The sequence below is a fragment of the Fusarium musae genome, chromosome 9 (genome assembly GCF_019915245.1).
Source record: "Fusarium musae strain F31 chromosome 9, whole genome shotgun sequence".
Classification (NCBI taxonomy): domain Eukaryota; kingdom Fungi; phylum Ascomycota; class Sordariomycetes; order Hypocreales; family Nectriaceae; genus Fusarium; species Fusarium musae.
The window spans coordinates 1,753,387-1,769,563 of record NC_058395.1 but is presented as its reverse complement, the minus strand read 5'-3'; the positions used below and the strand labels follow the sequence as shown (position 1 = coordinate 1,769,563).

The 16,177-nt window shown below is 49.1% G+C and overlaps 4 protein-coding genes across 4 annotated transcripts; 2 read left to right on the top strand and 2 right to left on the bottom strand.

Moving 5' to 3' along the window:
- Positions 1-780: 780 nt before the first annotated feature.
- On the bottom strand, positions 781-5,070 carry J7337_011805 (uncharacterized protein; the record flags this gene model as incomplete). The annotated part of the gene is made up of 3 exons (XM_044829341.1): positions 781-3,794; positions 3,843-4,773; positions 4,945-5,070. The coding sequence occupies 3 exons, from the start codon at positions 5,068-5,070 to the stop codon at positions 781-783; spliced, it is 4,071 nt and encodes a 1,356-aa protein (XP_044676016.1).
- Positions 5,071-7,192: 2,122 nt separating this feature from the next.
- J7337_011804 (uncharacterized protein) lies at positions 7,193-8,631 on the top strand (the record flags this gene model as incomplete). Its single annotated transcript, XM_044829340.1, has 4 exons — positions 7,193-7,394; positions 7,461-8,160; positions 8,213-8,520; positions 8,576-8,631. The coding sequence occupies 4 exons, from the start codon at positions 7,193-7,195 to the stop codon at positions 8,629-8,631; spliced, it is 1,266 nt and encodes a 421-aa protein (XP_044676015.1).
- Positions 8,632-11,769: 3,138 nt separating this feature from the next.
- SAT14 (putative O-acetyltransferase sat14) lies at positions 11,770-13,198 on the top strand (the record flags this gene model as incomplete). Its single annotated transcript, XM_044829339.1, has 2 exons — positions 11,770-12,780; positions 12,836-13,198. The coding sequence occupies 2 exons, from the start codon at positions 11,770-11,772 to the stop codon at positions 13,196-13,198; spliced, it is 1,374 nt and encodes a 457-aa protein (XP_044676014.1).
- Positions 13,199-13,575: 377 nt separating this feature from the next.
- Positions 13,576-15,446, bottom strand: J7337_011802 (uncharacterized protein; the record flags this gene model as incomplete). Its single annotated transcript, XM_044829338.1, has 3 exons — positions 13,576-13,919; positions 13,979-14,688; positions 14,773-15,446. The coding sequence occupies 3 exons, from the start codon at positions 15,444-15,446 to the stop codon at positions 13,576-13,578; spliced, it is 1,728 nt and encodes a 575-aa protein (XP_044676013.1).
- Positions 15,447-16,177: the final 731 nt, after the last annotated feature.

Sequence of the window (16,177 nt, the reverse complement as noted above, 5' to 3'; positions counted from 1 at the left end):
GGGCTTGGCTGTAATGCAATCGTCAAGAATGAAGCAACACGCAAGTCAAGTCAAGGGGTTAATGCGGATACTTGCTACAAAGGATCACCGAAGTCGCCCATGATAGGCCGGCTTTGAGTTTCCGTGCAGATTGATCCCTGTACACTGTGACGTCGTTTCCTGGAGTTGTTCGGGACTTGAAGTTGCAGTTGCAGTTGCAAGTAACAAATAAGTCGATTGTGAGAGGTCGATTTCACCTTTATATACAACGCCTATATATAGACACGTTGCTGCTTAGACCAAGTTTCATTACGTTATCCTCTGTTTGCACCTAAATTTACTCTACAGTCAAAGATTCATTCTCGTTTCATCCTCTATCCGAGGCCAGGACCCTTGTAAATACGACAAAAGCTTCCACGGAAATGCATGATATATCAGGATGTATTGTCTTTTCTTCTTCTTCTTCAAAATAAGGGGATCAAAAATGTAGATACGTAAATCCGAAATGTTGGTGTGCCCCAGATACATCACATGATAGAAAACGTGGGCAAATCCCCTGAATTGACAGGATGGCTTCACGAAGCCGCACCCTCTACATTCCATCGGCTGAGACACTGGTTGTGAGGCGCCAGAGAGTAAGAGAACGTCTGACCTAAGCTTGAGGTGTCAATATTAACTAATCCCAATGCCACTAAATCCGTCATAAATTAACCTAGGCCAACCTAAGTGTTTTTGTCACCTAGAATAGGTTCCGCTGTAGCTTTCTAATCTCTCCCTGAGGGCGTGGGGGTATCTCCAACATCAGTTACCAAGCATCTGCTGCACAGCATTTGTGCGATAGGTCTCACTTCTCTCTACCAACTCCTCGTGTCTTCCCTTTTCAACAACCTTGCCTCCCTCAATCATAAAGATGACATCGGCTTTGCGCACCGTGTGAAGCCTATGTGTGATAGCGATCACGGTGATACCACGTGCAACCCTCTCAAGTCCTTCTTGCAAAGCCCGCTCACTCTCAGCATCGAGGGCACTTGTGCTCTCATCAAGAAGCAGCAATTTAGGTCTACGCACAAGGGCACGGGCGATGGCTAGACGCTGGCGCTGCCCGCCAGAAAGACGCGAGCCATTAGGACCACACTCAGTATCGTAGCCGTTGGGTAGCTCCATGATTATATCATGGATGTTGGCCAGCTTACAGGCTTCATGGATCTCCTCATCTGTTGGTTCATGATTAGGAGTTGAGCCTAGCGATACATTGAATCGTATTGTCCCGTCAAAGAGTGCACAGTCCTGAGGAACAACCGCTATATCATTACGGAACTCGGTGCCCTCCCGAGCACAGACATCGTTGCCGTTGATCTCAACCGTTCCGCTGGAGGGGCGGTACATGCGTTGTACTAGCGACATGATGGTGGACTTGCCAGCACCTGAAGGACCGACAAGCCCAACGAATTGGCCAGCAGAGATGGTGAAAGACATTCCTGTGAGGATCTGGATGTGAGGCCGAGCTGGATATGAGAATTTGACATCCCTAAAGACGATGGTCGCCCCCTTGCTTCCGTTACTCTTGACAGGCGCGTCAGCACATGCTTCAATATCTTTCTCGGCGTTTTCAATAGTGAGCGTGAGCTTTCCCTTCTTAGCGTCGCTCTGGGAGGATCCCAGGTTGATCAAGCTCAGAATTCGGGAAGCGGCTGCTCTAGCACGAGATACCTCGGGGGCTAGACTGAACATTTGACCCCAGAGCTGTGCACTGACAAGCATGCAGATGAGAATGATGAAGAATTCTCGCTGGCTTGCCTCGCCAGCAGTAATGCGAGTTGATCCCCACCAGTAGGCAAATGCGTAGATCAGATTTCCAGTGCTGTTGGCCAGAGAAAGCCACAAGTTGGCATACATGGAAGCAAGGGTGATTTCCTTTCGAGGTGCCCTGAGCGCACGACGATACGAGCTCATGACCTCTTCTTCGATAGACAGTGAGGCAATTGTCTTGAACGAGTTAACGGCTTCGTTAGCGATGCCGACTGCACCAGAAAAAGCTCCGGCATGTCGGCGCTCGAACTTGGATAGAGATCGAAGCTGCATAATGCCGCAGCCAAGGAGGATAGGGACGATAACTAAGCAGACGATGGCTATCTTCCAAGCAAGTATATGTGAGAGGATGATAGCGACCAAGAAGTTGACCACAATGGAGAATATTGTACCGACGATAGAGCCACTGAATCCGCCGACTGTAGCAGCATCTGTTGTGATGACGGATAACAAAGCGGTTGGTGTCCGACCCTCTGATTGATGCCAATCAAGGTCTTGCTCATAAAGGGAGCGGAAGCAAAGGACTCGGATTTTGTACAACAACTTCTCAGCTACCATGCCGAAGCCAGTCCAACTTGTCGTATTGGCCAATAACTCGACACAAGCGATCAGGAACCACATGCCTCCAAAGAACCTACCAGCCCAACGAATGTCTTCGACCGGATTACATGGGCTGATATTGTCAATGGTATAACCGAAGATAAGACCAGAGGAGGAGAATGTGAGGCCAACAATAGTGGCAGCAAAGAGACAGACAATGACGAGAGGGAGATATGGTCGGACCATTCCACTAATGGTTCTCATAACAGTCCAAGCGGACTTGTTGGAATCGAGAGCAGCGTCTCCCTCGGAGGCCTGCTCTTTCTGCTTGGCATCTTCTTCCTTTGAATCTTCTACCACCTCTTGTTCAATGTCCTTGGTTTTGAGATCCGTGATAGAATCCTTCTCCGAGTGAATGCTATCAGTGCGGACGGTGCTTGTGGTTGAGCCGGCATCTTCAGAGTCGACCGTCTGCAAACGGACCATACTAGCGTATGATCCATTCAAGGCCATGAGCTCAAGATGGTTTCCTTGCTCGATAATCTCACCGCTATTCATGACAATGATGTTATCAGCGTTCTTAATAGTTGACAACCGGTGAGCAATGGCAATGACAGTGCGGTTTTTGGCGATAGACTCGATGGCCATCTGGATACGGTGTTCGCTTGCAGAGTCAAGGGAAGCAGTGGCTTCATCGAGGATCAAGATCTTGGGGTCGCGAATGAGGGCTCTTGCGAGTGCGAGACGCTGTCGTTGGCCGCCACTTACAAGCTTCCCGCCTGTACCAACCAGAGTTCCGTAACCATACTCAAGCCTGTTCACGAAACCAGCCGCGTCCGCCAGACGCGCAGCCTCCTGAACACGATGAACGAGGTCAACCATATCCTGACCAAATCCCTGAGCTGCAGTAGTAAGACCTTCACCCCGTCGGAGCTTGGCAGCAAGTTCAGTAAGGCCAGTGCCGAGAATAGTAGCCTTAAATCGCTCATGCTCGGGCTGAGGGGAGTTCAAGATACCGAGGGCGATGTTCTCAACGATGGATCGATCCAGGAGAGATGGCTCTTGCTGTACAAGACTCATATGACTCCTCAAGCTTTTCACATTCAAGTCTTTGAGGTCGTGACCATCTAAGAGAACCGTGCCTTCAGCAGGGTCATAGATTCGGGATGTAAGGCCAGCGACAGTTGACTTGCCACTCCCTGACAAGCCAACAAGCGCCGTGTGTTTGCCAGCAGGACAATCAAATGAGACGTTCTTGAGCACGGAGTGGTGGGGCCGCGAGGCATAAGCAAAGGAGACGTTCCTGAAAGATACAGTTCCCTCGACTGAGGAGAGCTTCTCTCCTTTGTCGGACCCAGTATCGATATGTGCAGGGCTGTCCATGTCTTCACGGAGTTTTTCAAACGACCCAACAGCAGCTCCAACTAAGGGCAGCAGCGGTGCGATACCACCCAAAACAACACAGGCTATTCCGAGTCAGTCAGAAGATTCAGTCTCGTCAAGGAGATGCTTACCATCAACCAGCAGGAGAATGACGGTATAGATGTCACCGACAGATGCACCGCCATTACCCTGAACCATGCTCGCTATTTGTGTGCTACCCTGCCAGAAAGCAAGGGCATTTGCAGAGTAAGCAATGAAATAAAGCATTCCAGCTTGAATAGCAGCAACAAAAGCTTTGTTGATACCTTGCTTTCGAGCCCCCTTCATCCTCTCAGCAAAAATGACCTCTAGTCGCGGACCCGCCCCAAACGCCTGGACAACCGGGATATTCGCAAGAACCTCTGAGGCGATCGAGGAAGCAGAGGCGATCTTCTCAGACATTGCAGTCGCAAACTTTGCGGTGAACATGCTACCCACTGTAGCAAGCAGCATGAAAGCAGGCACGAGAGACACAAGAATTCCAGCGAGTGTGGTGTTCTTGATGAAGGCGACCACATACGACGATACAAAGAAAGACGTACATCCTATAATGATGCCCACCTTCTCAGAAGTTCCTGACTGAATAGCTTGTATATCAACATTGAGACGAGATGTGATCTCTCCAGCCTGTCTCTTGTCAAAGAAAGTAGCGTCTTGCAGGAGAATACTCATAAAGTAACGATCGCGAATACGATTCTCAAGACGACGACTAAAGATTGACCATGACACGATGTATGTGTAGATGAGTGCAAAGCTGATCACGCCGATCCATGTGATCATGACAACCTTTTTGTTGATGCTGTCCTGAAGTTCCTTGGGCGAATATTGTGATGCGATTTCTCCATCATCGCATGACGCAGTATTAAGGTCGTTGACGAGTTGACCAAAGATGATTCCCATTAGAGGAAACGGTGCTCCGGCCCCTGAGGCTGCAAGAGTTCCGACAACGAGGAGGAGGATATCGACCCATGATGGATTGGCGTAGAAGAGGAGCTGGAAGTAGATAAAGAACGAGCGTAGACTCTAAACAGGGCATTAGTTGGAAGTTGAGAGGGCAAGGCAGGAAGCTTATATCTTCTTGGAGGAACTTGCCTTTTTCTTCCTCTCTGGTGGTGTATGAGATGGAGCTGATATAGCTGATGATCTTGCAGATGGCCGTGGGGAGTGACTGGACGGACGCTCAACAGTTGGGACATTGAGCGCATGTATCGACGTTTCTGTTGTAGCAGGGTCTGTCTTTTCAGAGTCATGAGGTGTAGGCTCGCTAGCAGATTTACTGCTAGTCGCGGCATTGTCGTGCTCAGGTGAAGCTGAAGCCATCTCGACTGTGTAAGTCGCGATAGTACCAATGTATCTTTACAAAAAAACAAAAAAGGACCCTGCACACAAGGATCGAAAGGGGAGAAGAGAGGGAAACCCATGATGGAAAGATATGCTACGCCGCCACTGTCTGGAGAGTATCGGCCTTGTAGATCCCTTACTGAAGACCATGGTCGTCGTGGCATGAGGACCAGTCCCAGACGATCCATAGCGAGCAGGCATTTGGAGACATGGGAACGGAGACGGAGACGGAGACGGAGACAGAGCCGGCGCAAAGCCTCTACTCCGTAGTTCGCCGTCAAACAAGCATAATTTTACAGTAGTCACCCCGGTCTCGTCTTGGCAGTTCTAATGGGGGATAAGACCGCAGTGCTAGAGAAGCGAAGGATTGAGCCCCCCACTACAGAATATGTAAAGTCGAGGAGATGCGCTGAATGATTGGCTTGAAGAAGAAGACTCAGACTTGAAGGGCGAATATGGGACTGCGATTATGTTCTCCAGTGAGAATATAGATGCATCAAGGCGTACAGTAGTAAAGACAAGGCGACGGGCTCTGCTTTGTCCAGAGCTGAGCGTCAACATATTTATACAAAAGGGTCAAACTCGAGATTTCAGGATGTTCCTCAAGCTCAGGAGAACAACATCCGTCGTTATTACCCAACTGCACCAGTTTCCCGAAGTTACGAGTCGCTGGTGATCCTTATTCCTGTTGCTATAAGCTTGATCCATCAGCGGGGCGAGCTAAGGATGTCAGGGATTGTTCGGATCAGATAATTCTTTTCGGTCATTCACTGGCTCGCTTGCCAAGTGTGGTCCCCTCGCATTGGGCCTGACTACCTAGACTGAGTTATCTGATCGGCCTCGAGTTGATTCCGTCCATCGGATTTCCGAACCCATAGCACACCGAGATCGACACACACAGACGATACAGTAAGAATGACTGTTTGGGTTTCAAGGACACCATAGCTTAAGCGTATCAAAATATCTATTGTTAAGGAGTTGAAAACATTTGTAACATCTATTGCCAAGGTTGGCTTCTATATAGATGGCTCACAACATCCACTCCTCTCATAAAACATCCTTGCTCTCTCAACATACAGAAGCAAATCAAATAAACTCTCCATTGGGATTCCATCAGAGGATTTGCGTACTCCGTAACAAGTCCACTACTAGTCTAGAGATCGTCGAAGTCATTACTCCAATGATCGATCTGATAACGGTCTTCGCACTGTACATCTCATCACGAGAAGTGGAATCGTGCCTCGAGACTGCGTGTTCTTGGATGAGTCAGCGGAGAACGGATGTCCGTCAGATCTGATAATTTTCCCTCTTGTCCAGGGTGCTAAGGCTTCAGTGGAGTTTCGCGGTATTCCGTCGCTTGTGGTGGCTGGCTGTCGCTGCCTACCTAACGTAGGCCTAGGACGGATCTGATAACTTTAACTCCACATCCACTTCCATACAAAAAAGTTCCTTGCACCAACACCAACACCAACACCGTGATCATGGAGAATGCCCCGCTGCTTTCTCTTGTCTTACTGGTCCCGTTCCTCAACTTCACTGTGAGACTGCCCTAGGCTTCTTGGGAATTACGATGGAGAAACAGTGTCTTGTTGGCTCCAGTCGAGAGATGAAAGGTCCCTTGTTTGAAGCCGGGTCCGGAGCCGGTCTTGGTCCGATATTGAAGTTTCTCTTGCGCCTTTAACCCGGGTACGGATACAGTGTATTCCTCCTCGCATCAGATTCCATACCGCCTTGCGTCACTGGCAGTCCTCAGCGGGTGCTGTCGTTTATTCCCGGATCTTCATCTGCGCATATTCTCTCATCTCTTCTCCCCTTTGCTGCTTCAGCTATTTCTTCTCCCATCCCCCCATCTCCATGCTCATATTACCAAATCCTTCAGCTCATGTTTATAGCTCCAAGGTCGTTCAGGTTCTCAGGACAACTACTCAGAGTCCCACACGCGACTCTACCCCAAAACATACGTTTTTTTACTTCGGGTTCCTTGCATACAACCTTCGCCTTACCTCGGCCTCAGATCCAAGCAAGATCTGTTGTTTTAGCGTCACATCTCGTGTTTCGACATCAAATTAGTCCTACGTTCCACTCCAAGGCCTTTGCTACGATGGGCTCGCTCCCCGAATCATCCAACGCCGTGCGCGTTCTCATACTTGGGGGTTGCTATGGTGGTCTATCTGCTGCTGTTAACTTGCTTGATCTGAGCCAAGGATACTCTCCCCGCATGAATTCCGAGCCATACATCCACCATCCTGATGTTCCTCGCTTTAACATTGATATCACTATCGTCGATGAGAGAGATGGCTACTGTAAGTACTCTACAGTCCAACTGGACTAAGCGATATGATAAATGCTGGGCTCTGACAGTATCGTAGACCATTTGATCGGCTCCCCGTTGGCTCTTGCCGATTCCAACTTCTCCAAGAAGAACTGGGTCAAGTACTCTGATATCCCTGGCCTCAAAGATCCCAGCATCAACATCATCCAAGGCTCTGTCACCAGTGTCGACCCTGCAACCAAGAAGGCGACCATCTCTGCTCACCTCACCGAGGACAAGAGTACCCTTGAGTATGACTACCTCGTCTCTGCTACTGGTCTACGTCGCGTCTGGCCGGTTGTGCCTCAGTCCAAGACACGAAAGCAATATCTCCTTGAAGCTGAGAACCACATCAGCTCTGTTCATAATGCTAAGTATGGCGTCGTGGTCGTTGGTGGAGGCGCTGTTGGCATCGAGATGGCTGCAGAGCTGAAAATGGTGAAGCCTCACCTCAAGGTGACTCTCGTTCACTCGCGTGACAAGCTCCTTTCTTCAGAAGGTCTTCCTGACGAGACCAAGGATGTGGCTCTTCAGTTACTCCGTGAGGCTGGTGTTGAGGTTCTCATGAACCATCGTCTAGCTACAAACAACAAGGTCGAGACGACCGACGCGAGTGAGAAGTATGAGATTGAGTTTACCAACGGCCATAAGATGTTCGCAAGCGAGGTTATCATGGCAATTTCCAGGAGTGTTCCAACCTCAACATACTTGCCGACATCTGCCCTCGATACGGATGGTCTTGTCAAGATCAAGCCCAAGTAAGTCAATTATCTCCTGACTCGAAATTCCACGTTGCTGACTCGTGCATAGTCTGCAGTTCCAGGACGGCACACCCAACGCCGAGTCGCACTATGCTGCTGGCGATATCACTAACTGGCCTGGTATCAAGCGGTGTGGCGGTGCCATGCATCACGGCCACTACGTAGCACAGAACATCCATCAAAGCATCCTCAGCCAACGAGCAGGTCATACCCCAGAGTTCAAGGAGCTTGTGGTATACCCTCCTGTGATTGGGCTCGCAGTTGGAAAGAAGGCGGTGGCATCGAGCCCTGACACAGGCACTGTTTATGGCGAGGAAGTTGCTCAGTCTTGCTTCCGAGATGATCTTGGTTGGACGAGTAAGTTGTACGGGACCTTGATATGTTTCTTGAGATGGCTGACCTGAGTTGATAGTTTGCTGGAACTACATGCAGCTCGGTGGACGCAAGACTGACGAGGCTAAGGCTTAATGGGAAACGATCTTAGTGACTGGCGTTCGGGATATAGTCTTTCAGACATGCTACTGAGGATGAGCGACAGCATTGCGTTGTCTTGAGTGTATTGTTTACTTCTTCTTGATACCTATTATCTGAGTTAAAGTTCTTATGCTATGTTTATATAGTGAGAAATTGTCCAAATCTGTTCACGAACAGCTGAATCCATCTAGCATGAGACTGGCCTTAATGGGACCTTGAAGTGATGAGAATCGGAGCCGTTATCATTAAGCTACTTGATTTTTGCCCGTAGCTACTATGCCAGTTGATATTCATGATTTAAATTCATATATCAAATGTTTTCCTTGACTCGCTTGCGTCCTTCACAGTCAGGTTTTCTTTTGACAGGCAAGACAAGAGTAAGGAGAAAGACTACAATTCTAACAACCAGCGAATTTTATGAATCGCTACATTCTGATTTAGTTAGTTGTACATATGTCAGACCCTCAGGCATATGAGAAGAGAGATCTCACATTCTTGTAAGTCAATTTGAGCTGCTCGACATTTCTCTCCCTGTTGGGCTGATCAAGAAAGGTGATCGGCCAAACTACAGAAGAAATAGACACATTAATATATGTCGGAGAATATAAAAAAACAAACTGGCGATAAGAGTAGGTTGAAATGGATTAACAGTACATCTGGCGATCATGATTCTGCACGACAATGGCGTCCATGCTCCATTAAAGGGCCACGGATCTGTGCATCGCAACATAAGTAATATGCGTAATAACAGGTTAAAACTTGGCCGGAACTAAATAAATCGTTTGCAAGTCCCGAACTGTTACATCTCAGCCTCGAGCCCACGGCATATCCTTGTGGTGGATATGCTACTCCTTCGGCTCTCCTCTAGATCACCCAGTCTTACGCCAATCTACAGACAGGGCAGGAGATAGGGACGTACAAAGTACCATGAGAAGTTTGGTTGTGTAGAAAGCTTGTTCTATTTACGTGCATGATGGACTAATGGCATAATACATGCACAGGACGCATGGGATAGAACTCAAGTCCTGAGCCTAGAATCTTCGAATATTACGACAGTAAGGGATGAACCGGGAAAGCACATATGGAAGTGGCAAGTTCATAGTAAACAATGAGCATTGAGGAAGCCGGGGTTTCCCTTCATTCCAGGATAGACTTGGGCTGCCGTAGATTTTAACGCCATTATAGCAGACTAGCATGAAGAGTTCTAGCGCATAAACTTACAAAGATAAGTGAATATGGAGGTTGCGATCTGAGTGTTAATATATGAGTCAAGAGCTGTAGCAAGTACGAGTTCCCAGATGTCTTGAGACACGAGAGCGATCTGCGAGGGACCACTATGTCAGATGCAATACACCTAACGGTTTATATGTATCATATCGTGGGTTAGAATTATGCCATAGTCTACCCTTGACACCAACTTAGTTCTCGTGCACTACTGTCATCTTAGCATTGGCAATCAGACTTTCAAGATTTTTGACCAACTAGTTGCCTGTCAAGCCTAGGTTGGTTTGAAGAGAAGCTGAAAGGATCAAATTGAGGGTCTTTGGCATTGTTAGACTTGAAAGAAGCCAAAGTGAAGCATTATTCGAAGCCTTGGTACATGTGGTTTAGATCATCGGCCTCTGCATTGAGACTATGAACATAGCCATTAATAAGGTTCAGAACACACACGTCATGAATCGCTTTATGCAGCTCATTCCGTGCCGTTGCCGTATTCCGAGTACGGTGTCTCGGGTTACCTTCGCTCAAGGAACACCAAGAATGAGAACGAAAAGCGGAGAAGCCAGACGAGATCGACAGCTTCCAACCAAGGATTCGTTATACCCATGTTCATCGCTATGTATGTACTATACTCCGGATGAAAGGACCAGTAATTGCATGTGATTAACAGCTGATCATCGGGAATAAGCATTCAGGTCTCAGACATGATCATCTTCCATCTTGCAGTGAAGAGGGTCTTGCGTATCCGTACGAGCGATTCAGATCAGATTTGATTGATAAGATTGGATCGGACATCCCCTCGCTCAATTGTCTGTTCGTCCGTGCATTGTCTCCTCATAGGGTACCTGGCTACCGGGCTGCCAACCAGTCTTAAACGTGCATGCCACAAAGTCAAAGTATCGGCCAAGTTGACAGATGAGCGGCGATCGACAAGTAACTGACGCACGAACACCTCCATCACTATTGACACATATCGGCAGAATTGAGAGCCTGTAACTTACATGCCTTACAAGAAGTGCTGGGTCTTTTTCAAGCTCATGGCTGTTCGCAGACTTGAGTGGCTTAAGCATACACCACAGAAATGGTAGAAAACGGCCCTATGCCCTTGACTGGGGCTGCAATATCTAGGTATGCAATGCTGAGAGTTAAGCATGCGTGCCTTGGACCGCTGAGAACAGACAATGTCCGGGGAACGGAGGTTCCAGGTACACTCGGTCTTGAGGCATTCATCAGGCCATTCTTTTCATCAAACCCTTTGGAACCGACTTTTGCAAGGATCATGAAGCCGGCACTCCCCACCACCAGTGGTCAACTGGAGAGCCTGCAGAACCTTTAGCGTAGTTGAGTGGTTTATCAGATCCTGCTAGTCTTTCCAAGCGGTCAAGATCGGCAATACCTAGACCCTGATCCTGGGAATTAGGTAAACAGCTCCGAGGACCGGACAAAGAGGAGGGGCGTGTGCAGCCAAAAAGGAACAAGTTGGGCGTCAGGGGTGGCTGGTCTTGAGTTATCAGATCCGCTCTGACCCACACGATAATCTTGACCCTGAGCAGAGTTGGTTTGCACAACTCACAGTAGGGGATCTTCGGGATCTCGCTGCCATACGGCTTGGCAAGCTAAGTCCACTTCTGCCGTCGTCTCGAAAATACCACTAGCCTTTCATTGCACCAAAGCCGAGAAAGTTGTGCAATGGCCTGGAAAGTTGCGGGATTGATTGGTATGCCATCCACGCAGAATGCTGTTCCAAGGTGTTAAGCTTGTTCCGAAGTGGAGGACCGGCATGGATACCTTCTCCCATTTATGCAGCCTGGTATCCTGGTGTGAATAGCTTCTCGAGCGTGTCCAACTTTTTCATCCTTTTCCAACCCTTCTCGCTAGTATCCAATCTTTAATCCTTAGACCCTTTGGACAATGTCAGCGCCAAAAGGAACGTTCTCAGCCCTCCAAGCTGGCGAAACTGTCGTCAAGCTTCCTCATCCCTACCAGACCGAGTTTGCGATTGAAAAGGTCTCGGCACAACCTGACACGAATGCGCCAGCCTATAAACTTGTCCAGAAAGCTCCTAGATCTGGCAAGCGTTTGCCATTTGATCTTTACAACGATGGCCTTGTCTTCTCAGACCCAATTGATCTGAAGTCGAGTGAGCTTCCACCTCAATCCAACAACAGTCTTTGGGCTCGGGCACGCCGTTCGCCATGTGTCACCGTTCATTGGGCTGGCACCGAGGCGCCAGGCTTGGGTCAAGTCTGGCTGCTTGCATATGCACTTTTCACTTTGAGAACAACAGTGGAATCATATCGACTAGAATTCCATGGAGCTGGGGCCGCTATTCTGGGCCAACAACTCACAGCAGTGTCGCTTGCCATTGACCACCCTCTCAAGGGCCGAGAGAAGCGCCAAACTTCCAACAAGACTGACGAGAGCCTCGTCCTTGTCTTGCGAGGCACCTTTTGGCAAGGTGCTGGATCGCCATTTGGACCTCGACCTGTTTGGTGCCCGGAAGAATCGCCTTCTTCTCTGCCCGCCTCGACCCCTCTTGGATCATTTCCTTTGACTCCTCTACACAACACAACGACAATCACAGTCGCTGGAGATCCTGATGATCCCGAGAGAGTTCAGCAGTCATGGCACCCAGCCAGACCAGCCAAGCCCGCGCCTGGGGCTATTGTTTACAGCCGATGGATTCCTCATCTCAATGAGACCTTCTCCATGGTATCAGTCGACTATAATGATACCGAGCACGTACGGCTCTTTCATGAATGGCAGAATGATCCTCGTGTTTCCCAAGGATGGAGCCAGACTGGAACGTTGGAGCAACACCAGGAGTATTTGCGTCAGGTGCATGACGATCCGCATGTGATTGCGCTTCTAGCAAAGTGGGATGATATCCACTTTGCGTATTTCGAGGTCTATTGGGCCAAGGTATGTTCACGCCTGTCTTTCTTTTTGCTACTTTTCTGACGATGTCGTTTAATAGGAGGACCGGCTGGGTGGCTACTTCAACGCTGGTGACTTCGATCGCGGTCGACATTCCCTTGTAGGTGACGTGCGATTCCGCGGGCCACACCGTGTGTCGGCGTGGTGGAGCAGCTTGATGCACTACCTCTATCTCGACGACCCGCGTACTATGTATGTTGTTGGTGAGTCTCAGGAGACCAACACAACTATTGTTATGTATGACTTCGTGCATGGATCAGGCCTAGACAAACTTGTCGATCTGCCGCATCAGCGCAGCGCTTTCGTCCGATCGTCGCGAGAGCGCTTCTTCCAGCTGTGCCCATTGGCGGACAACGAGAAGGTTGTTGCTGGCACAAAGCTTGGTCTTGTGCCTAAGCTATGAGTGTCGACCAAGATATGACGGCGGACATGATAGGTTTATCGTAAATACTGGTTAGTAGGTAGTTTGAGATATTCGGGGCAGCAATAAAAGGTTCATGCTGGCTTAGATCACATGTTTTTAGATGTGCTAAAAATTACCTGGTACCTAACCTAGGTATGCTTGGGATGGAAAGAGCCGCTTGGAAGGCAAGGTTGGGCTTTTGTGTGCATAATAAGGACTGCCAAGAAACAAAACGGCAGGTGTTGGGTGTCTGACCAGCTATTTTCGATTTATATCTACCTTATAATAGCCTTTTCTCATATTTCTCTCTGTTCTAAACTTTTGCCTTCCAAATCCATTTAACAATAATCGCATCACGCTTCAATGCCTACTCCACACTACAGCTTCGCAGCTACCTCATGCTTTCGGAGAAGCTCATCGCCCAGCTTAGCCATCTCGAACTTACGCACTTTACCACTTCCTGTCAGGGGGACCGTTGCCGGAACATCGCCATCGCCCAGCCAGAAGACGTGTGCAGGCGATTTATGGCCACCGAGCCTCTTGCGACACCAGTCCTTGATCTCCTCGAATTGGGGCTTCTGGTACCCTTCAGCCAACTCAACAAACGCGCCTACGACTTCACCATAATGCTTGTTCTTAAGACCAACGACAATGGCACGTGTTATAGCAGGATGATCCATCAGACGCTCCTCAATTTCGAGCGGGTAGATGTTCTCTCCACCTGTTGAAGCGGGGTTAGTCAAGCATTCCGTAATGCCAAGACTGATATACTTGACTCACCTCTGATGATAATATCCTTAAAGCGCCCAGTAATCGAACAGTACCCATTTTCGTCGAAAACAGCTTCATCACCGGTATGCAGCCAGAGGACACCGGCAGCATCGCGGATCATAGTCTCGTTGGTCTTCTCTGAGTTGTTCCAGTAACCAGCCTGTAGCTGGTAACCGCCAATACAAAGTTCACCACGCTCACCGACAGGTACAATGTTGCCATCACGGTCAACAATCTTGGCCTTTGCATGAGGCATCAAAGTACCGACAGTCGTCAATCGTGTGTCAATGGAATCATCAGTGAAGGCATTGAAGCACGTTGGTGAAGCCTCCGTCAAGCCGTAACTGCTAGTGAACTCTGTCATTCCGAAACGGTTTACCAAGAGCTCCATAAGGTACCGAGGAACAGGTGCACCAGCAATGATACCAGTACGCAGATTGTCGCAGTTGAAGTTCTCGGGCCACTTTGCCTGAAAAAGCGAATCAAACATGGCTGGAACACCATGAACGGCAGTGCATTGTTCATCAGAAATAGCCTTGAGCGTTGCGTCAATATCGAAGACCTCCGCCGGATACACGATCTTACCGCCGTGAGTGACAACAGCGAGAAGACCGAGCACCAGGCCAAAGCAATGGAACAGCGGTGGAGGGCAGCACAAAACATCTTCAGGACCAAGCCGCATGCGATCACCAATAAAGCGTGAATTATTTACCAGGTTGCTATAAATTCGTCAGATTAGAAGTGGAAAAGTCGGCATCGCACCAAGCTAACACATTGCTCAGAGGAATTCATGGATCACTTACTGGTGGGTGAGCATTGCAGCTTTGGGCAATCCTGTCGTTCCGCTTGTGAATTGAAGATTGACCACTTGATGAGGAAGCACCTTGGTCATGGCTTGATACAGTCTTTGGTGGTTTCGCCTGCGACCAGCGTTCACCAATTCGTCATAGGTCTGGTATCTACCAGACTCATCTCCTCTTAGCATCACGACCATGGGGGCTGTCTTCTTATCCTCAAGCTGCTGCAGTAGCTGCGTCTGGTCGAGTCTTCCGATCCTTGGTGTTGTGAAGAAAATCTTGCTGTCGGAAAACTTCAACCCATACATCGCTTCGGTTGGTGTGTATGTGTTATTCAGGATGACAAGGATAGCACCGATTTTAGCCACCGCGAAGAAGACAGCCGCATATTGTTCACAATTGCCTGCCATGATGGCAACACGATCGCCAACTCCAATTCCCATGTCCAATAACGATTGCGCCAGGGATGAGCTTTGTTGGCTGAGCTCATTGTATGTCCAGCGGGCACCTGTCCAGGGAATCACCAGGCATTCTTGGTTGCCATGTTGATATGTCTGAAGCTCAAGAAGCTCACCCAACGTCAAATCAACCAGTGGAGGATCGACGGGGCCCTCAAGGATAGAGAGCTTCTGTTGTTGCCGCGATGGAGCGGAAGGTATATTCGTCGTTTCGGTCGCCATGATGAGTGTGGATGAAGTTTGGAACTGACAAAATCACTTGGGAACTTCGGAGAAACACGACGGGATCTGTAAAGAAAGCAGTCCCCGAGAGAAAAACAGCAGTAGATGCTGATCAAGGGTTCTCCCTTGCAATAATATGCATTCTCAAGCTCAAACAGACGCCATCAACCTGCACGTCCGTGTTAACCCGCCATGATGTCCTGCCCCACCATCAGTGCCGTACTCCGTTCAGGCCCATGCTCCTGGATGGGGGTGACGCCAATTACGGAATCAAGTGCGTGTATAAGGAGCCAAGCAAAGCGGTAATAGACCAGGGCCGAACCGGTGCGGCAATTTTATGAGTGTTTGGGGGTGTCCAGATGGACGCCGTCTCACACTAGGCATTGCCAGTTGCATCATCGCTCGCCATCATCCATTGGCGAAGTCGTCTGGAGTTTGGTGGGCTCATCATCAAGGATTCTTGCTCGAGCTTCCACGCTCGTGTCAGTCAACTGCAACCTTGTGCCTCCCCTCACCCATGTTTCCAAGGGCATGGGTGAGGGTGACAAAGAACCGGGACCCTGGGGACGGTTCAGTCCTGACGGAGCTTCTGTTCAGTTCCTACACCATCCACGCACCTTTTGTGGCCACTTGCATTACTTCATCGCGTCAGTACTACAGTCCCATTTCATCGCCCTAACCCTGCGCTTGCCCCATCAAGCCCAGGCCAGCGCGAGACCAAGTTTTTTTCT